The 21,955-nt window shown below is 34.9% G+C and overlaps 1 protein-coding gene across 1 annotated transcript in view; it reads left to right on the plus strand.

Annotated features, from left to right (window-relative positions):
- COLEC12 (collectin subfamily member 12) overlaps positions 1 to 21,955 on the plus strand; it is an 84,511-nt gene that overhangs the window by 55,839 nt on the left and 6,717 nt on the right. Inside the window, exons 3-7 of the mRNA XM_015813470.1 lie at positions 9,474 to 9,596; positions 12,090 to 12,188; positions 12,854 to 13,900; positions 19,217 to 19,687; positions 21,118 to 21,254. Coding sequence (XP_015668956.1) covers positions 9,474 to 9,596; positions 12,090 to 12,188; positions 12,854 to 13,900; positions 19,217 to 19,687; positions 21,118 to 21,254 — 1,877 coding nt within the window. The remainder of the gene's footprint in view (positions 1 to 9,473; positions 9,597 to 12,089; positions 12,189 to 12,853; positions 13,901 to 19,216; positions 19,688 to 21,117; positions 21,255 to 21,955) is intronic.

Consider the following 21,955-nt stretch of genomic DNA (forward strand, 5'->3'; position numbering starts at 1 on the left):
TTTTTTAGTATTTAACAATAACATCAATATGTAACATCTTTTCTAATCAGCTTATTTTACAGTTGCATTTGCAAAAAATCATCTTATGTAAATTGCTATAAGTCCTGTTTTCAGAACTCTTATTTAAGCTTAGTTTCCCCTCAATATTCAAAACATTTCTTGTCAGTTATAATTTTCTCAAAAATGATTACTTTTAAATATCCAAAACATTTCATACATTTAAATCATCCCAATATTTTTACATTTCCCATATTATTAAAACAATACTATACTACTTATAAATCACATCTCTCTTACTATAAAACCCCTTCATATTCTTTTGACTATTCTTTTAACCATATTCAGACAAATGTTTGGTCATATGATACTCCATCTGGTATGTTAAGTCATCTTTCTTGAGTCTTGCTCTCGCCTGTTCTTATTTAAGCTTAGTATCCCTTCAGTATGCAGAATATTTCTTATCAGTTATAATTTTCTCCAAGTTGATTACATTTGAATATCCAGAACATTTTGTTCATATAAATCTTCCCATTATTTTTACATTTCCCATATCATAAAAAATACTATTCTTTTAACCATATTCAAAGAAATGTTTAGTCATGTAGTACTCCATCTGGTAGGTCAAATCATCTCTCTTGAGTCTGGCTCTCGCCTTCTTCTTTTGCTTAGCAGCTTTCCAAGTCGGTGTATTCAGCTTGCCAAGGGATTCTTCCTGTATTTTTATAGATGTTTGTAAGTATGGGAAAGACAAATTGAGTAAAGTGCTTTTGAGGAGGAATTTCGCTCATTTACATTTGCTAAGAAGCTTCCACTTTCCTTCTCCCTTGACTTCTCTTTTCATTTTTTGTCTCCCAAACTCTAGTGGTTCTCCTGACATCTCTATTGTCCATTTTATTAAGTCTTCTTTCTTATCTTCAGGTTTGTTTTGAAGTTCTGAAAGATAAAGTGTCTTTTCCATTTCCAATATTATTGCGAAATCTTGCAGATTTTTCTGTTAAGCTGTAATTTTCTTCATGACCTCCATTTTTAGATCACTTTCCTCTGGTTTTTGTTCTATTATCTGATTTATTTATTCATTCTTTGTCACCATTTTCTGAGAATTTTTTAATTGTGAGCTTAGGTCAGGGATATGTTCATTTATATCATCAAAATTATTTTTAATCTCATTATGATTTGAATCAATTGTCATTTGGATTAGTTGCAGCATAGCATACATTTCCTCCTGGAAAGTATTTGTCTTGTCTTGAGCAGATCTCTGATGTTCCAGACTGGAGATTTTAGAAAAGAATATTGTGTGTGGTTTCTTACCACTTTTAGTTGTATATGCAACCTCCATTTTCATCAAACCAACCAGTCTTAAACTCCAAACACTATAGTCTTATATGTTTCTTATCTTTATGAACAGTCCAAAATGTTCAACCATTTAAAAACAATCCAGTAGTTTCTCCCCTAGAAGAATAGCCAAAAAGTCAGTTTTTCTTTCTCTGCAAATGATTCTTAAACTTAAATATCACAGCTCAGTAAGTGTTTATAATCCAAGAAGGTCAGCAGTTTTCATAGCAATTGTGTTTCTCATTCTACAATAGATAGCCCAGTGTATTTTTCCCTCTATTCCCAGCTGTTCTCTGTTTAGCTAAGAATCACTGAGGATCAAAGGGATGAATTGTGCTCTGTTTCTGGGTGTCTCGCCCCTCGACTTTAGACCCATTTAGAGTCCCCAGGCAGGGCAAAAGCAGCCATGGGGTGCGGAGCTCCATAATCTCTCAGCCGTGTCACTACGATGCAAAACCAGAATTCTGAAGATGGGCTTTTAAAACCTTTACAACAAAAGATGAATATTGTTTTGCAGAATAGAAAGATTCCTGTTAATATAACATTAATACTAAAGATGGACAAGATTTTATTTTAACAAGAAACCATCAACCAATATTGTTATTGTATAAAGGTTAGAAACCGTTTACCAGGATTTTGGCTGAAAGGTTTAAAATAATTTTATGGGATTTACTCATGAAGAGCAATGTGGATTTTTGTCTAAACTATAACTATAAGATAATATTAGAAATACTTTGAATATTCCAGAATACTTAGAACATAATGAAAAACAAGCTGCACTGATATTCTTATAAATTAAGTGCATTTGTCGAAGAGTTGGTGTTAATTTTAGAAAATCCACTAGAGGGTGTTGAAGCATTATTGGAAAATTAAATGATGGGTATATTGGCAGGTTTTAAGATTAATAATCAGAGGACAAATTTGTTAACTAAAATATGAAACTAGAAGTGAAAATAAAGCTGATAGAAAAAACTAGTTTTAAGGTTGAGAAAAATATGTTGATATTATGATAAATATGAATTTTAGATTATTTTACAATAATTATATTAAGACTTGGAGTGAACTTAAAGATGAGAAAAATTAAAATTGTCATTATTGGGGAGATTTTCTAGAATAAAAATGAATGTTTTGTCAAGAATGATGCTTTGTTTCAGGTAATACTTGTTTTGGCAACACATTTATCATTTAAACAATAGCAAAAAGATGTATCTAAATTTATATGACGGGGGGGGGAACGACATGGCTAATTCTCTTGTATTCTCTTTCTTTGATAAATGCTGTATTCCTGTTAATTTTCTTTTAATTGTAAGTTGCCCAGAGTCGCTGTGGGGTCAAACAGCCTCAAAATTGAAATATTAAATAAAATGACAGAAAGAATTTTAAGTGACTATTTAGTGAAAATTTCCCTCTAAGTTTAGAATGTAAATTAATTAGAGGTAAAGTTAAAGTCAATTGACTTTTTATGGGTCATAATAGGTTGACCTGTTATTTGGAAAAGTCCACATCAGTTCTGAGAGAACCAAAAAAACATAAAATGCCAGGGCAAGCATCATGAAATTTGGATGAAGAAAAGGTGTATAATATTTTTTGTTATGTGGCCATGCCTATTAACACCCTTTCTGATAGCTGTGCAGCAGCCATTTGTTTGAATGAAATGAGTTAAACATATCTAGTATTCGGCAATACTTTGGGCAAACAGCAACACATGTTTATATTTCTGTTTCTAAGGAAAATGTTCATATGCTAATGATATTAATAGATTTTAGTTTTAAAAAGCCAACAACTTAATACAATAAGTCTAGTAAGCAAAATTTAAATCTGTTAAAATATATTATTCGTCATGAAATCTTCGAAGGCAGAAGAACAGTAATTGATGGCATAAGCACAGGGTTTTTTCATGAAAAAGTGCTGGGTCCAATCCATGTATCTCTCATTACAAGAGTATTTTCAGGGTGTGTTTAAAAAGTCAGCTGTAGTGCTGTTGTTTTGGGTATTTGTGTCGTGTGTGTGATGCACCTTTAAAAATGGATGGTGTTTCTACTGCATCATTGTGACCATCATTTTGATGTGTTTGGTCATATCCTGTGGACTCCTCTGATTATATTAATTAATGAAGTTTGGTTTTCAAGAACACAATATTTGTATTTTTTAAAATAAAAAAGCTGATATAGCAAAAGCTTATCTTTCAAACTTTTATTTGTCTCAGAAACCTACCTCTTTCTATATGTACTGGGAAGATGTGTGAATTTGCTAATTGTTGTGTATGTACTTTACTTTCTTTGCTTGTAATTACTTTTTTAAAAGTCTTTATAAGACATTCAGACTAATTCAGCAAGTAGAAGACAAGGAGGAAAATAAGGTCCAGCAATTAAAAAGTCTTAGTCCATTTTTATGGCCATTTTTATGGCTGAAACAATTTGCCAGAAAATGAACCAAAAGCACTTTTCAGGTTCCTTCACTTTGAATATGCAAAGAAAAAAATATTTGCTTGTTTGCATGTATTTATTTTCCCCTTTTGCAACTGTCTTCTTTTTCTTGTCAGTTAAAATATTGTATTTTGTCATTAATCACAGTATGACATTGTTCCATTTAATTACATCCCCATTGCTATTGAAGTGTGTAATTAAGATTTTTAACAATTCATTCTGAATCTCTGAGCCTGCAGTGAGCAAAAACAAAGCCATAAACTAAGTGATTGGGTTATAAAAACAATTGAGAGATTATAATCAAGCTGAATAATGAGGATTCTTTACCTCTTTGTGAAAAAGCTTGTTGGCTGGATAGAAGCTGAAAAAATATCCTGAAGAAAGCAGTGGCAAGCTTCCATATAGTTGCCTAGAAAACTGCTTGGCTGTTTCCTTAATAGTCACCAGGAGCTGCACTCTGCTCAGGACAATCTTTACTTGTTTTGTGTACATTGCATACAATCAAAAATATTTCCTTTGTTGAAACCCTTTGTTGAGAATAATGGAGGCCGTTATGGGTTCTTTATTATGTTTGATGCTAAAGAAGGGATTAATAAAGACGCGTATCTCATGATTTCATGATTCTGTGAGAGAAATTTCTCTTTTCTTTGAAGGGAAAATTTTGAACTAATACTTTCACATGTCCTATAGAAATTCAGAGACTTAAATGGCTATTCTGTGCAGAAAATTCATTCATTCATTCATTCATTCATTCATTCATTCATTCATTCATTCATTTACAATTATTAGCTGCCCACTTCCAGGAAGGTTTTATAGCAGTGATGGCGAACCTTTTAGAGACTGAGTGCCCCAAACCCGCCCCCGCTCTGCCCCCATCCTGGCTGCCCCGCTTCCCTGCCTGCCTGCAGGGCCACCCACCGACTCCACGTCCCGCTGCAACAGATCGCCCAGACAGCCCACCAGCACCATGGTGGTCACGCTCTCTGCCCATGCCCCGCAGCACCATCTGTGCGCGATGGGGCATGAGGGCAGAGTCTTGTCCCCACTGCCCAGCTGCCATGTCTTGGCTGCGCGGCTCCACATGGGCCTTGCTCGGGGGCGACTGTCCTTTGGGGATGCTGCTGGTGAGGGGACCATGGGGGAGGCGGGGCTGGGACGATGGCGCGTGTGCCCATAGAGAGGGCTCTGAGTGCCGCCTCTGGCATGAGTGCCATAGGTTCACCACCACTGTTCTATAGTAATTAACTTTTGCTAAGGAGCTCTTGGTAGTGTGGTTTTTCCTCTGGGTTTAGCAGAATCTCTACAAAATAGAAAGTCTATTCTTCATGCTCTACATCCTAGAGATTTTGTAAAAGCTTTCTCTCTGTCTGTCTCCGTTTCTCTCTCAGATTTTCAGATAACATACCATTTCATATTTCATATTGATGATCTCATTTGAAAGTTCCTCTACCATATCACAGTTCAGAACTACCATTAATGCTTTTAAGTGAAATTCTCTATCTTTGAATAGAGCCTCATTTAATTTGCAAAATTACAACAGGTGGAGGAAGGGGTGGATTAGTTTAAAAATTAAGGCTGCAAGGTATTTAAGGGGTTAAGAGTTTGTGAAAATAGTATCCTTAAAAATATATTAGATGTTCAGTAGTGTTGAAGGAAAAATCTTCATCAGGGTCCAGACCAAGCTGGGAATAAACAACATGGAGACTGCTTTAGAAAGAAGGTTGTAGTTTATTGAAGAGGAGAGCCAGACAGAAAGATGGCTCTGGAAAAAACAACTGACCACATGGAGCAGAGTGGTGGGGTTTTATACCTTCTGGGGTTCTTGAGGTTGTTCCTATTCCTGTCTGAGGCTTTATATTTCTTGTGTCATGTACTTTGACCTGAGTCTGAATTGGTGGGTTAATCCTATTATGTCCTGTCTTAGAGTTTGGGTGGGATATGTAGATTTTAAGGATCTTTGACTTCCTAATTTCTTCATTTTGTAGCTGGAAGGCTCCAACCTTTCTGAAAGGATTATTGATTTTGCATTTCTAAAAGCTGGCTTCTGCCTAGGGGTGGGCTGATTTCTAAACTTTAATCATTAGCAGAAGTTATTAAGCTGATGTGGGTTTATGCTGGTCTTTGACCATAATTTGATCTTTGGTCTTTGACCATAGTTTGATTTGATGTTGTGGGTGCTAATTAAAAAAATGAAAATTAAATCACTGTAATCTCAGAGGATATCATGCAGCACAAAAATATTTTAATTGTTAGTCACTTTCTGAGGTTTTCGGTCATTTTTTTTTAGTGTTCATGGCTGACATCTAGTGGCATTATCTGTGCTTAAAACCCTGTTTTTTGCATATCCAAAATTAGGAAAATATCCTAATGTACTTACTCTTTAATAATACGAAAGTGTTCTTATGTAGTATAGATACTGGCAGAAGGTAGGAGACTATTTATAGAAATGAAGCATTTCTGAACCACTTTTGACTAACCAGTTAAAACAATTAAGCTTTTCAAATCTTTCAACTGGAAAAAAAAAATCTTGATAGAGCAGTTATGAAAATGCAAACATAGAAAAAAAATATTTACTTACAATGATTTGTTGTTATTTATTATAATGGATTGGATAGTTCACATTTTATAGGAAATTTCAGCATAATTTAAAAGTTTGATATATTTGAATTGTGATTAATAGCTCTATACACCACACCTTACAGCATTTCAATAAAAGAAAAAAAGAAATTTTACTCTGGGAAAGAAATAATAGATAAGAGATAATGGAAAAGTTTTAATAACTACAGATTCCATCATCCTTGGATTTAACCACTGCTGCATGCATCATTGCCTGCTAAAGAGAATTTTTTTATTTCAAATATTTCTGTTCAGTTTTCTAGTTAAAAAATCTTGAAGTTTATTTTTTAATAATAATAATATTAATAATGATGATGATGTTGATGGAAGGGACCTCGGAGGTCATCTAGTTCAACCCCCTGCTCAGCCAGGAAACTCTATACCATTTCAGGCAAATGGCTGTCCAGTCTCTTCTTAAAGACTTCCAGTGTTGGAGCATTCACCTCTTCTGGAGGCAGGTTGTTCCACTGGTTAATTGTTCTAACTGTCAGGAAGTTTCTCCTTAGTTCTAGGTTGTTTCTCTCTTTGGTTAGTTTCCATCCATTGCTTCTTGTCCTGCCTTGCTTTGAAGAATAGCTTGACTCCCTCTTCTTTGTGGCAGCCCATGAGATATTGGAACACTGCTATCATGTCCCCCCTCGTCCTTCTCTTCATTAAACTAGACATACCCAATTCCAGCAACCGTTCCTTATATGCTTTAGCCTCCAGTCCACTAATCATCTTTGTTGCTCTTCTCTGTACTCTTTCTAGAGTTTCAGCATCTTTTTTACATCATGGTGACCAAAACTGGATGCAGTATTCCAAGTGTGGACTTACCAAGGCATTGTAAAGTGGTATTAACGTTCCACAAATCTGTGGGATTTGCTTGTCATTACCTTTTTGCAACCTTGATAAAGGAAAGGCCAGACTGACTTTTTAGATTTGGGCCTTATCTGAAAAAGGGACTGGACTATTGTAATGTGCTCTTGATTAGTATCCAGAAACTTCAACTGGCACAGGTAGTTATGTGGGCCCCCAGAACAGAACATGTCACACCTCTGCTACAAACACTGCATTGGCTGCCTGTTTGTTTCTGGTCCAATTCAAGGTACTAGTTTTTACCTTTAAAGCCCTTCATGGGATAACACCAGGTTCCTGTCCCTGATTACATTAGCGCTTCCCATTAGATCTGTCAGAAGGACATTCTGTGGGTGCCATCTTTGAAGAACTTCCATTTTATGGGTCCCAGGAGATGACCTTTCTCTGTGTGGCGCCTGCCTTGTGAAACATTCTACCCACCCCCAAGAAGTCAGGTTAATTCCATCCCTGTTAATGTTTGGGAAGCCCCTCAAAACCTGATTATGTCACCAAATTTGGGAGTCAGGAAACTGGTGACATTTTATGGTGGCTCCCCTAATATGATTAATGCATTGTTACGATACATCTCCCCATTACATTCAAAGATGCAAATAAAGGCTCTTGGAATTACTGATGAGTCTTACTAAAAAAAAAAGGCAAAAATATTTTTTAAATTCCTCAGTAGTAAAATTGTTTATCTGCAGTCTCCCTACCCCCAAAAAATCTGCAGATGGAGACCCCCATTTGAGAACAAAGTCTCCAGTCACTGGAATGTAATCCAAGAAAAACAAATACTACAAAGGCTAATAACAGGAGGATGCCTTTCGAGCTTGTTTTTTTGTGACCATCTTGGCTCCTGGAGAAAGGGGGTCCCCAAAACATATGTATCAGCTGGATATACCCTTTGTACTAAGCCTCGGTATGTTTAGCCAGATGTCTTCCCAACAGGGACAAAGAAAAAACAGACCTTGCATTATAATAAGCCAGGAAACAGAAAAGTGTGTCTAGTGAAAGAAGGCTCATTGTATCCCATCTGATATTTATTAAGGGTTGTTTAAGTCAGCAGGGAGAAATGTGCAGCATCCGGAAATGACCCGGACTCTCTGGTATGTTCAACCGGTGACAAAGGTTTCGAAGCAGCCCATCATGAAAGATGTGTGCTCAGATTACATAAGGAAGGACCCAAACCAAACCAATATGAACAGATAAAAGTGCAATTAAGATTAAACTCGGTTTTGCATAATTTAGAATACGGTCACTTCAAGAGCATAGAATAGTCTTACAAACTTTTAAACTACTAATGAATACTGGGAAATTCATTGTACAGCTTTTCTCTCCTAACAAAAGCAGTCAGGGATTAAAGCCCTCCCCAGTTTCACTTACATTGCATTCATTTTAGTTACATTTACAGAGACGATTCAGGATTGAGATATTTAATTTTAATAGAAGCAAACATGAGTATGTGACTGTAAGGAGGGCACAAAGTGTCTTGTTGCAATTTATTTGTGCCCTTCTTACAGTCAGATATTGTCACATATTTTTTGTTGTCACTTTTGTTTGCTCCTAATTTGGCCAAATTAGCATACATTCAATTTCTAGAGTTCAATAATAATGTTTTTGGTTGATCAATTCTGTATTTATTTTACCTGTTAGGTAAGTAGTTATCTTATAGTTGGAATGCTTTAAGTAGAACAGAAACTTTTCTGAAAAGCACAATTCTAGGTAAAACCCACAGAATGCATGTTTCTTATTTTTGGTTGCTTGAATCAAAACTCTTATTAATAAGATTTTAAAAATGTGTGTGTGGTGTTTATGCATTTGGGAACCTGAATATTTTAATAGCAATGTAAAGAACAGCAATTTACCATACCTTCTTAGGTGAAGGAATAACCTTTGGTATGCAAAACAACGTGTTAGGAATCCGGGTATGAATGCACACATGGTCCATACTTGAGGGAGATGGGCAGGCTAGAAACATGATATATAAATAAATAAAATTACATGTATGCAGCATATACATTGAACATTATATATGAATAACTTATTTCTGCCTATCAATAGATAGACTGATTGATTAACTGGCTGAACTTGCATTGAATATAATGCATAACTGTCTCTTATCAAACCAATACATTAACTGATTATGAGTAATCAGCAAACCACATTTACTTATGCAGGCTTGCAAATAAATATCTTCAGATTAACTAATTACAAAATAATTAAATATAAAGAGGAATCTAAATTTTTAATTTTATTTTGTAGGTATTCAAGAAGGAACACAATGCACCAAGTGTAAAAGTAACTGGGCACTGAAATTTTCTATCATACTTTTGTATATATTATGTGCCTTGCTAGTAATAACAGTAGCTGTCTTGGGATACAAAGGTAAGTTTCATATCTATAATAATAGCTGCATATTGAGTCCAAGAAAAAATTACCACAAAAAAGCAATTAATTAAATCAGTGTGATTTCAGAATATGTCAGAGATGAAAGCAAATAGTAATCATCCTTATTATTTTCCATGGTAGCCTATTAGTTAATTCCTCATCCTAAATAATTACTTAAATAGGGTAAGATTACCAATCTCAGATTATTAAATTATAAAAATGGAAGAAACTCTTAAAGATTAGGACAAACAAAGATAGTTGCTCTTTGCCACCAATCTATTTCTTACATCCGTCTTTTATAATATTACTGTATTTAGGGAACAGGTGTGTAACAGTATTTCAGTTAACTTTCACTGACTGTTCTTCAAATACAGCTTATTAATTGATTTCAGTTTAAGGACTGGATGGATACACAAACAACTTGGATAATATTTAAACATCAATAGTAATGGGAAATTTGAACGTGTCAGTATTTTGCATTTATTATCTACCTGTTGAAATGCAGATAAACAGCATGTTACCTTTCTTTATTAGTGAGCAAGATTTGCATTGTACTCGTGGCATTCTGGCCAAAATGTCAAAACTGGACGATAATTTCCATATTACAGCTAGTCCTCAATTTAACAACTATTTGTTTAGCAACTGCTTGAAGTGGCACTGAAAAAAATGATTTATGTCAGGCCCTTGTATTTATGATTGTTGCAGCATATCCACAGTCACGTGATCAAAATTTGGGTGCTTGGAACTGGCATGTACTTACAAGGGTTGCAGAGTCCTGGAGTGTGTCATGTGATCATCCTCTGCCACTTTCCTAGCCAGCTTCCAACAAGCCACGTGGTTCTCTGAACAACTGCAATGATTTGCTTAATAACCATGGCAATAAAGATTATAAAATCAAGTGCAACTCATTTAACAACCATCTTGCTTAGCAATGGAAATTCTGATCCAATTGTGATCATAAATTGAGGACTATCTGTATTAGTTAGGGATGCTGCATTTGATATCAGTACAATTAAGACTGATAACCTTTATCTATCTTAGTAAAAAGCATTATGTAAAATTCTGAATTAACTAAAGCCACAATAGTGGTTTAAAAAGGAAAATAAATATATTGTATATTGTGAGTCTAAAAGAAAGGGAAAGGATGTATTGGATCTGACTGAAGGAGGTGTAAGCTTATGAAAGCTCGTTATAAATGAATGAACAAATGAAAGAACTAAAATAAATGTCAGAAAGTATGCAATAGCATTATAAAAATAGTTATGGGAAAGTAAGAATGATATATTGATCATAGTTACATGTTAGAGATCCAGTAAATGATAATAAATAATGATTTTTAAAAAGAGAGAGATTATTAGTTTTTAAGAAGAGACTGGACAACCATTTGCCTGAAATGGTATAGGGTTTTCTGCCTGAATTTTCTGTCCCTTCCAACTTTTTTATTATTGTTGTGTTGGTGCTGTTATTATTATTATTATTATTTCTGGGAAAAGTACATAATGTTATGAATGAATGTGATTCAGGAAAAAATATTCTGCTAGTTGACATGAATTGGGACAAGATGCGTGAGTACAGAATGTGTGCTAAATACAGCTGGACTGAATATGAAAGTGAATGGAATGAAAGAAGGGTGTTGAATTACACAAAGAATGAGTTGCAAATAATATATGTAGAAAGAATGAGTGGGTCAAGAATGAAAGGAGAGACCAAAGGAGTATGGTTGGATGAAATTAATGAAGTCTTGAAAAAGTGAAAGGTGAGAAGTTTAAAGAACAAAAGGCAGTGCAGAAAGCAGCTTATAGAAAATATGGAAAGGTATAGAGCAGGGGTAGGCAACCTTGGCTCTTTTATGACTCATGGACTTCAACTCCCAGAATTCCTGAGCCAGCTATATTCTGGGAGTTGAAGTCCACGAGTCATAAAAGAGCCAAGGTTGCCTACCCCTGGTATAGAGAAAGTATTGGTGTTAAGATAGTTTTAGCAATGTTTCCTTTTGTTTTTCTTAATTTATGCCATTACGTTTCTCTGGCTTAGCATCCCTTACCCGTTTTCTTTATTTTGCAATAGTTTAACTGAAATGTAATAATGTGACAGATATCCATGTACATATGTTTAAAAACATCACAAGATCATCATTTTCTTCTCATTTAATACTCACATTAACCCTGGCTCCAGTGTCATTGTTGCCTTGCCAGAAAGTAGTTTTTTGTATTCCTTCTTAATTAAATGCCTTATCCATAAAATGTATAAGACATTCAACACTATATAGCGCAATAATTATGTAAATTATTCTTATGCAAAATTATTTTAATTCTTGTAGTTTCTCTGAAGCCTTTATGAGCTATGGTTAGTGGTACAATGGTCTTTAGTTAATATTAAATGCCATTAGAATCTGGCATAAAATATTTGATAAAGTGTGAAAAGATATTTTAACTTTCAATCTTTTATCAAACTTGATCAATGCTAAAACATTGCTTTCTTCTGTTCTAGTTGTAGAAAAAATGGACAATGTTTCTGATGACATGGAAGACTCACGTCAACGATGCAGTAAGAAATTTTTAGAAGTGAAGGATGATTTAAAGAAACTGGGTACGTAATATGAATGAACTGGTTAAGTAAATGATAAAATTATTATGCCTTCATCACAACATACTAAAATTGGAACCAGTAGTAATTGTTTTTACAGTAGTTGGTTATAGATTCCTTAAAAGATTAGTTTAATTTGTTAATGGTTCACCTTTAAGCTTTCAAACTCTGAATCCTGCACTTTATACAGTACCACACTGAATAAATGCATATACGAATTATGCATTTACTCACTATAAAGCCAACTAAAGTATGTGTTAAGTCTATTAAAGCTAAGATCAATCTCTTGGGTAAATGGGATATTGGCAAACACAGTTTTCACCCTTCTGAAACATACAATTAGACAGATTTTTCTTGTCTGAGACCATGGTGAGCTTCTGAGAGTAAAAACAGATGATACTGATCTAGGTTTACTGGCGGTCTTTCTATAAAAGAGAATTCATATGCTTTTTGTATGCCTTTAATTTTCTATGTTTCAGTGACCCTTCCACCAGCCTTGTTTCTATTAATTCAGAGTTTCTCAACACAAACTGATGTTCATTAGCAATTCCCCAAATAAGTTTGTTTATGTATTGGCTTATCCTCCTGTTTGTATAATGAAGTAAACTCTGTTAAACTCTTCTTCTGATAAGTAACAAATGTGAACATTTATCACTTTCCTGTTTCAGATTATCAAGCTGAAGAGAAAGCCAGGAGCACAAACACAGAGCTGTCAAGTTTCAAAACTGATATCCTAGCCCTCCGCCAGCAACTTCATGAGATTTCAGAGAAAACCACAAAGAACAAAGATACACTGGAAAAGTTACAAGAATCTGGTAGCATGTTAAATGACTGGCAAAATCAAATGAATAGTGTTTTGGACAGCAACTCTTTCATTATGAACAATATAAACAAAACCCTTCAAGCTTACAATGGCTACATCAATGATCTCCAACAAGACACAAGTAACATTCAAACAAGCTTGCAAAGCCAAATGGTCTCACATAATGTTGTCATATTGAATCTAAATAATCTTAACCAGACACAGGTTCAGCAAACAAGTCTTATCAGTGCTTTGCAGAAATCTGTGGATGACACCAGTCAGACTATCCAAAGAATCAAAAATGACTTTCAAAACCTTCAGCAGGTTGCCCTCCAAGCACGGAAAGATACCGACTGGCTTAAAGAGAAAGTGCAGAATTTGCAAGCATTAGCAGCTAATAATTCAGTTATGACCAAAGCTAATAATGATACACTTGAGGATATGAGCAGTCAGTTAAACTCATTCAGTGGACAGATGGAGAATATCACTACTATTGCTCAAGCCAATGAACAAAGTCTGAAGGGTCTCCAAGAACACTATAAAGAATATGAAAACAGAACATCTGCCAAATTTAACCAGCAAGAAGACCGATTTTATAGCTTTGAGACAGATATGGTCAACATTATTAGTAATATTAGCTACACTGCCCATCACTTACGGACACTAACCAGCAATCTTAATGATGTCAGGACAACGTGCACAGATACTCTTAGTAAGCATACAGATGAGCTGACTTTTATGAACAACACATTAGCAAATATTCGTTTTGATGCTACTACTTTAAGGATGCAGCAGGATGTGATGCGGACACGATTAGATATTGAAATAGCCAATTTATCAGTAATAATGGAAGAAATGAAGCTAGTAGATTCTAAACATGGCCAGCTGATTAAAAATTTCACAATATTGCAAGGTAAGTACTGGATGATTTTTCCAAAATAGATATTGGTATTGATTTTCAAATTGTCAAGGATACCTCAGATTTCTAGCTCCATATGGATTTCAGAAGCATTGTAGGAAAATAAATATGGTGACTACATCACGTCCTGGCTTTCTGTAAAGTTGGGGACAGAGAAGGGAATAGAAGGGTAGGAAGAAACAGTAGGTCAGCTTTTTAGATTAGAGCTACACTTTTCTCATATCAGTAATAATATTTTAATCTTTGTATGTCTCCCAGGGTCACTGTTGTGAGATATGTGGCCATATATATTGTTTAAATAAATAAAATTTTAAAACATCAATCAAAATATTCATAACAGTCACATAACCCCTAAAACAGTTATAAATCCATTGTATTGTATTATTGCTGTTTATAGATTTTAGACTGACTTAGAGAAGAAGCTTTATATATATTTTTAATATTACATTTACAGGTGATTCTGTGCCTCATAATTCATTAATATAAATTTGTTAATCTCAAAATCATAATTTTCAGAACATTGTACACAACACACCTTTGATTAACAAGGCACATGAATTTTATTTACAGACAGTATAAATAATACTTGAGTTTATTCCTGAAGATTTCTGTTCTTTTCGTTTACATAAACCATTAAATGTTGGTGATTGAACTGAACTGAAGGTTGGGCTTACAAGTTTCAATTAGCAGATCTATACATTGTAAGCCAAATTTATTTGAGAGACTTATTTTGAAGATCTGTAACAATGATGTGAATTAGAAAAACATTATACCTATGCAAAGTGAGTCTAGTGTGACAAAATATTATTTGCCCTGTTCAGACACTGTCCTTTGCTTCATTGAAATGAAGAGGTGGCCTGATGAATTGTTCCTTAATGAAACTATTTGGGTGATTTTTCAATGGTTTCAGGGCAGTTCTTTTCACCTCTTCCTCCTCCAGTGCTGGTTGAGGGTCTTGCAATCATGGAATTGCCTGCAGCATTTACTGAAGCTATGTAGCCTAGAAAACCCTCAGTGTTCCCAGAGATCTTCACAGAACAAAGTGCAATATGCTTGTTTTGCCCTTAAGAGCAAGGAGGTCCACATTGCTTCACATAGTAGCTTTGCGGCAGTTCAGACCTTCTGGAAGTAAACTGATTCAAAGCTTGTACAACCATGAAACATCCATCTTTTCCTTCTGTCAATGTAGCCTAACCAAAGATGTTTAATCCATTCACCTTTTCTCAGCTTTGGAACTTTTAATCCAGAATGTTACAGCCAGTGCTTTTTTTGAGGGGGGTAAAGGTGCCGGAACTCACACATGTCATACAACCCACCTTGCCTACCCTACAAGGTTCCATCCAAAAAAGGTGCTGGAACTCCGTTCTGGGCGTTCTATGACAAAAAAAAAGCCCTGGTTACAGCATTATAAGATTATATAAAGAAACAGGTAGTTTAGCTATAGAATTTGATAGCATAAGATTTAGTGATGGTTTAGTTAAAGAAGATCTAGCAATAATGGAAGAACAATTGGACAAGGGTTGAAATATCGACATGTTTTCAAAACAGCATAGAAAAAATTACACCAGCATCAACATTTCATTTAAGCAGTACTAATTACAATGGTCACTCTAGATAGACCAGGAGGCTGGCTGAGGAATTCTGGGAGTTGAAGTCCACAAGTTATAAAAGGGCCAAGTTTGAAGAGCCCTGGTCTAGACCAGTGGTTTTCAGGTTACTTTATTCCTGTATCTAAGAATCTGTGTCCTCAAACATATAACCAAATAATCTTCTTTTTTTGAAAGCGGTAATATGTTTGCAAATATTCTGCTACTATATGCTACTATCTGTTTTGGTATTCTTATGGACTTAAACATTGTAATAATACTTTTGAACTAATAATGGTAAGATAATGAGCAAGCTCGTTGAGATTGAAGCAATGTTTGCCAATCTGGAACGTCTTTCTTTAAGTCAAAATAAAATAAAAAAGTAAAAATAATTAAACAATGAAAGGAAACAAACAAGCATAAATGTTATTTTGTCCTCAAAGAGGCTGCTGCAACCCTGAGTGCTAAGAAACACTGTGAAAAATGCTGAGTTCCTCAAAACTTTCAGCTGCAGACTAGCAATTCTGCCTTCCTTCTCTGCCCTATTTTCCTCTCTTGCATTTTTTCATGGTTTTGGAAGGGAAATGTGTGTCATAAACTACTGTGGTACTGGATACCACTTGTTGAGAAACACTGGTATAGACTACAAGCTATTTGTTGTGTAATTTAAATACAGATTATGTGAAAATGTATTATTAACATAGTAGGGTTATCACTGGTTGGGTTTTGTTTTTGGTTTTTTTTTTTTGCTATTCTTAAGTTCATATTCCTCTATCTGACTCTTCTTTTGGAGCTAATTTCTAAAACAAAATGTAATAAATGAATGAACTTGTATCACTTGTTTAAGATGCCAATTTCTAGTAAGGAGAACAATACTATATTGCATTAGTTGTTATAACATTATTCCGCAAACACCTCAATTTAAAAAAATAACTGCAAGGTAAAATTGGTCCATTATATGTTTGGTTTGTTGTGACCTTTTAGTTTACTGATTATGCTGAAGTATCTTAAAATCATAGATGAAAATTGTTATTTAGGTGATCAGGTCTGTCCACTCCTCCAAGCAGGAATCCAAATTAAAGCATCTATGGCAGATATTTATTTATTTGTTAGATTTATATCTATACCTTTACTTTTGAAGCTCAAGGTTATGTGGCACTTTTTATTTCATTTTCTCCACAACAATACGCTGAAGTATTGAGCTGAGTGAATGGCTCCAAAGAACTTGGATTTTACTCAGTTCTAGCCCAACATCTTAACAACTACCCCATGTGGCATCCCCCCTATAGGTATGTTCAAGAATTAAGTAGTGTTTGGTCTCTTCTTGTATATACACAGTGAATGATAGCCCATTACATCTCTGGAAACCTGGTTTCCACTATCAGATCATTCTTATTGTTAGTAATCAGTATCAGCCTTTTTGTAATTTGTATCCATTATTTTGTATCGGGCTCTCCAGAACAAACGAGAATAATTTAGTATCCTAAACTTTTATAATATCTATCTGAAGAGTGCTGTCATATTCCCACTCAATCTTTTCTCATCAAGGCCAAACATTCTTAGTTCCTTCAATCTCTTTTTATAATACTTGGTTTCTAATCTCTGGTTGTCCAATTCACTTGAATCCTTCACTTTTGCCCAGAACTGGACAAAATACTCTAGTGGGACTGTCAAAGGAAAGAAAAGGAAGTAATATTTCCCATGATTTGAAAACTATACTTCACTTGATGCAGCCTAAAATTGCATTTTCTTATTTGCATTCACATATTATTATTATTGAGTCATACTCAGAGTGCAATCAGCTATTATTCCAAGTTCTTTTCCATTACTGGTAAGCCAGCTATTCCCCATCCTGTAGTTCAGCATTTAAATTCTTTTCCTGAATGCATAACTTTAAATTTGTCTCCCTTAAATTGCATCCTATTATTTTCAGCCTATCTTTCGAACCTATTATTTTGAATTTTATTTTAGTCTTCCAGGGAAGTACAGTATGTGCCATCTACAAATATTTTAAACGTTCCATTTATCTCCTCATCCAGATAATTAATAAAAATGCTGTATACTTATTCCATTGATTAATCATCATGAACTATTATTTACAACTCAGTTTTATTCATTTAATGCTTATACCTTCCACCCAGTCCACATCCAACTAAACGTGCATTCTTGGTGGATTAGACTCAGATGCTCTTGCCTTGGTGTTACCATCAGTGATTTATGTTACAAGCTGGAAGGTGAAATAATTTTATCTTATTAACAGGACTCTTTTTTTCCCAGTCTCCCTATGATAAATGATCATTGCATTAGGCCACAACTAATTTGGCAGAATTTCCTGACATAGCCTAGTCCACATACTTGTTTTGTATCTTAGCCATGTTAACAATAACTTTTTCCTTTAGCCCAGCTACTAAAAAGGATTTTACAGTTCTTGTGCTGGCCTCTGACACACGGGGAGAGCTTTAATGAAAAGTTTTAAACTATTCCTAGAGCGGAATTTTTGCCATTTTACTGAAAAGCATACTGAAATATATGAAGGCTTTATATTAAATCACCAAAGTGTTAAAAGGAAAGTACACTCTCTCAGCCCAACAGGGTGATCGTTGTGGGAAAAATAGGAGGAAGGAGGAGTATTAGGTATGTTCATCACCTAGAGTTGTTTATAAAAATAATAAGGGTGGGATAAAATTAAATAAATAAAACAAATAAAACAGGAAATACACATCATATCAGAACTGATCTTTAATGTTTAGTATGCCTTTCTGGATTTCATATATATTGTCTATATACTGGTCTATTTTCTTTTCTATCTCTGGAAAAGAAATGAAAATATCTTCTATTTCTGAAGTTTTCATTACTATTTTTCACTACCCTATAATCATGTATCTATTGCATTATGCATACGTCATAAATAGAATATGTCACTATCTGAAAAACAGCCCAATCTTGGGAAGACACTTAGCAAAACTTTTTCTTCTTGTAAATGAAACTTTTTTGTTTACAACTTCATGAAAATGAGATATTTTTTATTTAGTCAACTTTCAAAAACTGAATTTCCTCAGTTTCATGAAATTGAGATTTCTCTTTTTGAGATCTCTAGATATCTTTATCAGCAAGAGAACATGAAAAGATATAGAATTTTTAAAAGCTTTTCCAATAGTTTTAATAGTTTTTTATTTTACCTAATAAAATTTTTCCTTGAGCATTCCACCACTTTTTAAACTTTTTTCTGTAAATATGTCTCTCGTAACTTGGAAAGTTAATCGAATTTGCTTTGTTTAACTTGTGACCTTAATGAATAGAAAAGCAAGGAAAAATTAAAATATGGCCATTGAATCATACTTGTATCAAATAAAAATACAAATAAGAAGAAAGCTTGATAAAATTTTGCATATTCTTTTATGTAACACTGAATCATGTAAACAAATTAAACAACCTAAACAAATTTGGCCAATTTCCTTAGTCTTTTAAGGAAGCTGTAAACATCTATTTAAAATAAAATCATTTAATTTTAGTTTTCTATTGACTTGTCTTGTGATAAAGACACATTTACAGATTCAGTTTTCTTGAGTTCTTTGGAGGAGCCCAGTTATTTTTAAAAATATTTAGAAATGATTTAAATCTAAAGTAGAAATATGTTTTTAGTACTAAGAAGAACTGTTTGCTATTTTATTACATTAGATTATTTTATTATTATTCTGACCTTCACATATTCATGTCATTGTAGGTCCTCCAGGTCCAAGAGGGTCCAAAGGTGACAGAGGACCCCAAGGTCCAATTGGACTTACTGGGCCCAAGGGTCAAAAAGGAGACAAAGGTGAACCTGGACCTCCAGGACCTCAAGGTGAAAAGGGACCAAGCGGCCCATCTGGACCACCAGGTGAACAAGGTGACAAAGGTTCCAGAGGTTCACCTGGATCTAAAGGCCAGAGAGGTTCACCTGGAAAGACTGGGCTACCTGGTCCTAGTGGAGCTCCAGGAGTCCCTGGATCACTTGGCAAAGATGGACCCCCAGGTCCACAAGGCCCACCTGGAATCCCAGGTTTTCAAGGAGTTCCTGGTCAACCAGGTGCCGCTGGTCCTCGTGGATTGCCTGGTTTTCCAGGTGTACCTGGACTACGTGGTCCTCCAGGCGAGCCTGGTCCTCCTGGACCACGAGGTCCAGGAATAGCTATGGCCCTACAAAGTGAGACTAACGGTAAGCTGTTAACATACTTACTATCTGTCTGTATGCTTCACTGTATATTTATTACCAATATATAAAAGTATAGTTTGAAACTATGTTGACTATTGGATTGGATTGTAATCTGTGTACATATTGCAATGGAAGTTTGCAGGCTTTATCTGTTCAAGTCTCCAACTAGCTTGAAATGAACATCATAGTCCTTAAATCTATGGTTTCTAAGAAAGAACAGAAAAGCAATTCTTCCTGTTTCCCTCAGAATTCCTCACAATCTGTTTCAGAGTGGTTAGTGCTTGGATTCAGACATCTAATCTATCACATTACACAAGAGAAATGGTCTGAGCCCATAAGCACATTTTTTTTCTTTCTCACCTTCTCTAAAGCTTCTCTCTATAGTGTTAAGAAGACAATGTAATTTTGAACCTTGTTATAACTCCTAGTATTTTGTAAAATTATATTTTTAAAAATTGGATGCTCAAACTGACCAATTCCTCTTCCCCATCTTTTAATTTCTTTCTCTTCCTTCAACTGATATCTACATTTGGTGATATTTAAAGTTCATTGAACAGCCTGATTTTTCATTAAGTTTTCTTTTTTCTTTTCTTTTTCAATTCACAAAATGATTTCTATATTACTGTAGAACCCACATACATATATGCAGGACAAATAATTATCCCTTGTAATAATGGGAAAACAAAGTTATATGGAAAAAATGGGCAAAACATGGTATATCTCCATTATTCCTGTTAAAACCTGATAAATAATTGTGTAGGATTGTTCAAATCTCATTGTTAACATTTGTTTCAGAATGGTATTAGAAGAATAGTTTTGATACATGAAAGAAATGTGGATGCTTTTCAAAATTTATCCTGCAATTATATTGTTAAACTGAGTTTTGTCTTTATGATAAACTAGAAATGATTTGAAGGCCAATTTGATAGAAAAGGATGGCTGCAACTATAAATAATGGAAATTCCATTTCAACAATATTCTGAATAGATAATTACTTTTTCACTTTGCTTGGCTCCTAATGGTGTTATTCAAAACTATATCTAGTAGGGTTCTGAGTGCTTCAAGAGTAAGTAAGAAGTTCTCTTGGGTTTCACACAACCATGGTGGCTCCATGATGCTTATTTAAAGCAGGTGCATCTTTTCTCAGGCAGGCTTCTGTGTGAGTTTTTTGTGGGGAAAGATGCTGTGGTTTCAATAGTGGCACTGATTTTAGTGGATTTTGGGTTGTTAAAATAGAGGTATCTTTTTCAGTCCATAATAAAGCCCAGAAAAAAACCAGCCTGCCTTAACATAATAGCAGGGTGCTGTTGTGTGCCCCTGAGGTCTGAAATGTTTCTTTCAAATCATTTTCAAAGGGTGAAGAGCCCAAATTTCTGAGGGAGGATTAAGTTTTCATTCTCATGAGGGTTTATTGCAAGTGTTTCATGTTACAGGTTGTCCTGTTTACTGGAAGAACTTTTCAGGCAACTGTTACTACTTTTCAAACGAAAGAGCCATATTTGAAGATGCAAAGCTTTTCTGCGAAGAGAAATCATCTCATTTGGTTTTCATCAATAGCAAAGAGGAACAGGTATAAAACCCCATCTAGCATGCTGTTAGATTTAAATAGTAAAAAAAGAGCATTACTTCCAGCCAGGGCAGTTGACAGTGATTGGAATTGAGTAGGTTAGACACGACAGACAGAAAGCATTTTATCTGTTGCAGAATCCAATCTGGGTCAGTCACCGGGACCAGAGGTTTAGTCTTCCGAGCTTTCGGACTCGTGCCGGAGCCCATCCTCAGTGAACTTGTCTCTCAACAAGTGTTATGTGACTAAAGATTAAACCTCTGGTCCCGGTGACCAACCCAGGTTGGATCCTGCAACATTACCATGGGACACGTATATTTGCCTTCGTTCATTTTATAGCTAATAATAATAACAACAATAATAATAACAACTTTATTGTCACTTTGAATGTGGCATACCTCAAAATGAAATTTTGTTCCATACAGCTCTCAAAGGGTCACCACCTCCGATATACATTCCTTGTTTGTGGCCAGCTGAAGTTACAGATCCTCCATTTTAGTCTCTACGGAGCGAACGATGGCAAACAGGACAGATGGAAACAGAGCTCCATGTAGATTAGCTCTCAAATTAGCTTGTATTCCTGCATGACAACCTCGCCTCTTTTCCTTTTTCTGATCCTGTTTCGTCCACCTTTTCCTTAAAGAGGGCTTGCTCCTTTTCGCCTTGGTAACCTTGTTACCAATCGTTGCATTTACTTTGCTGTA

The sequence above is a fragment of the Protobothrops mucrosquamatus genome, unplaced genomic scaffold (genome assembly GCF_001527695.2).
Source record: "Protobothrops mucrosquamatus isolate PMUCROS unplaced genomic scaffold, P.Mucros_1.0 scaffold158, whole genome shotgun sequence".
NCBI lineage: Eukaryota > Metazoa > Chordata > Lepidosauria > Squamata > Viperidae > Protobothrops > Protobothrops mucrosquamatus.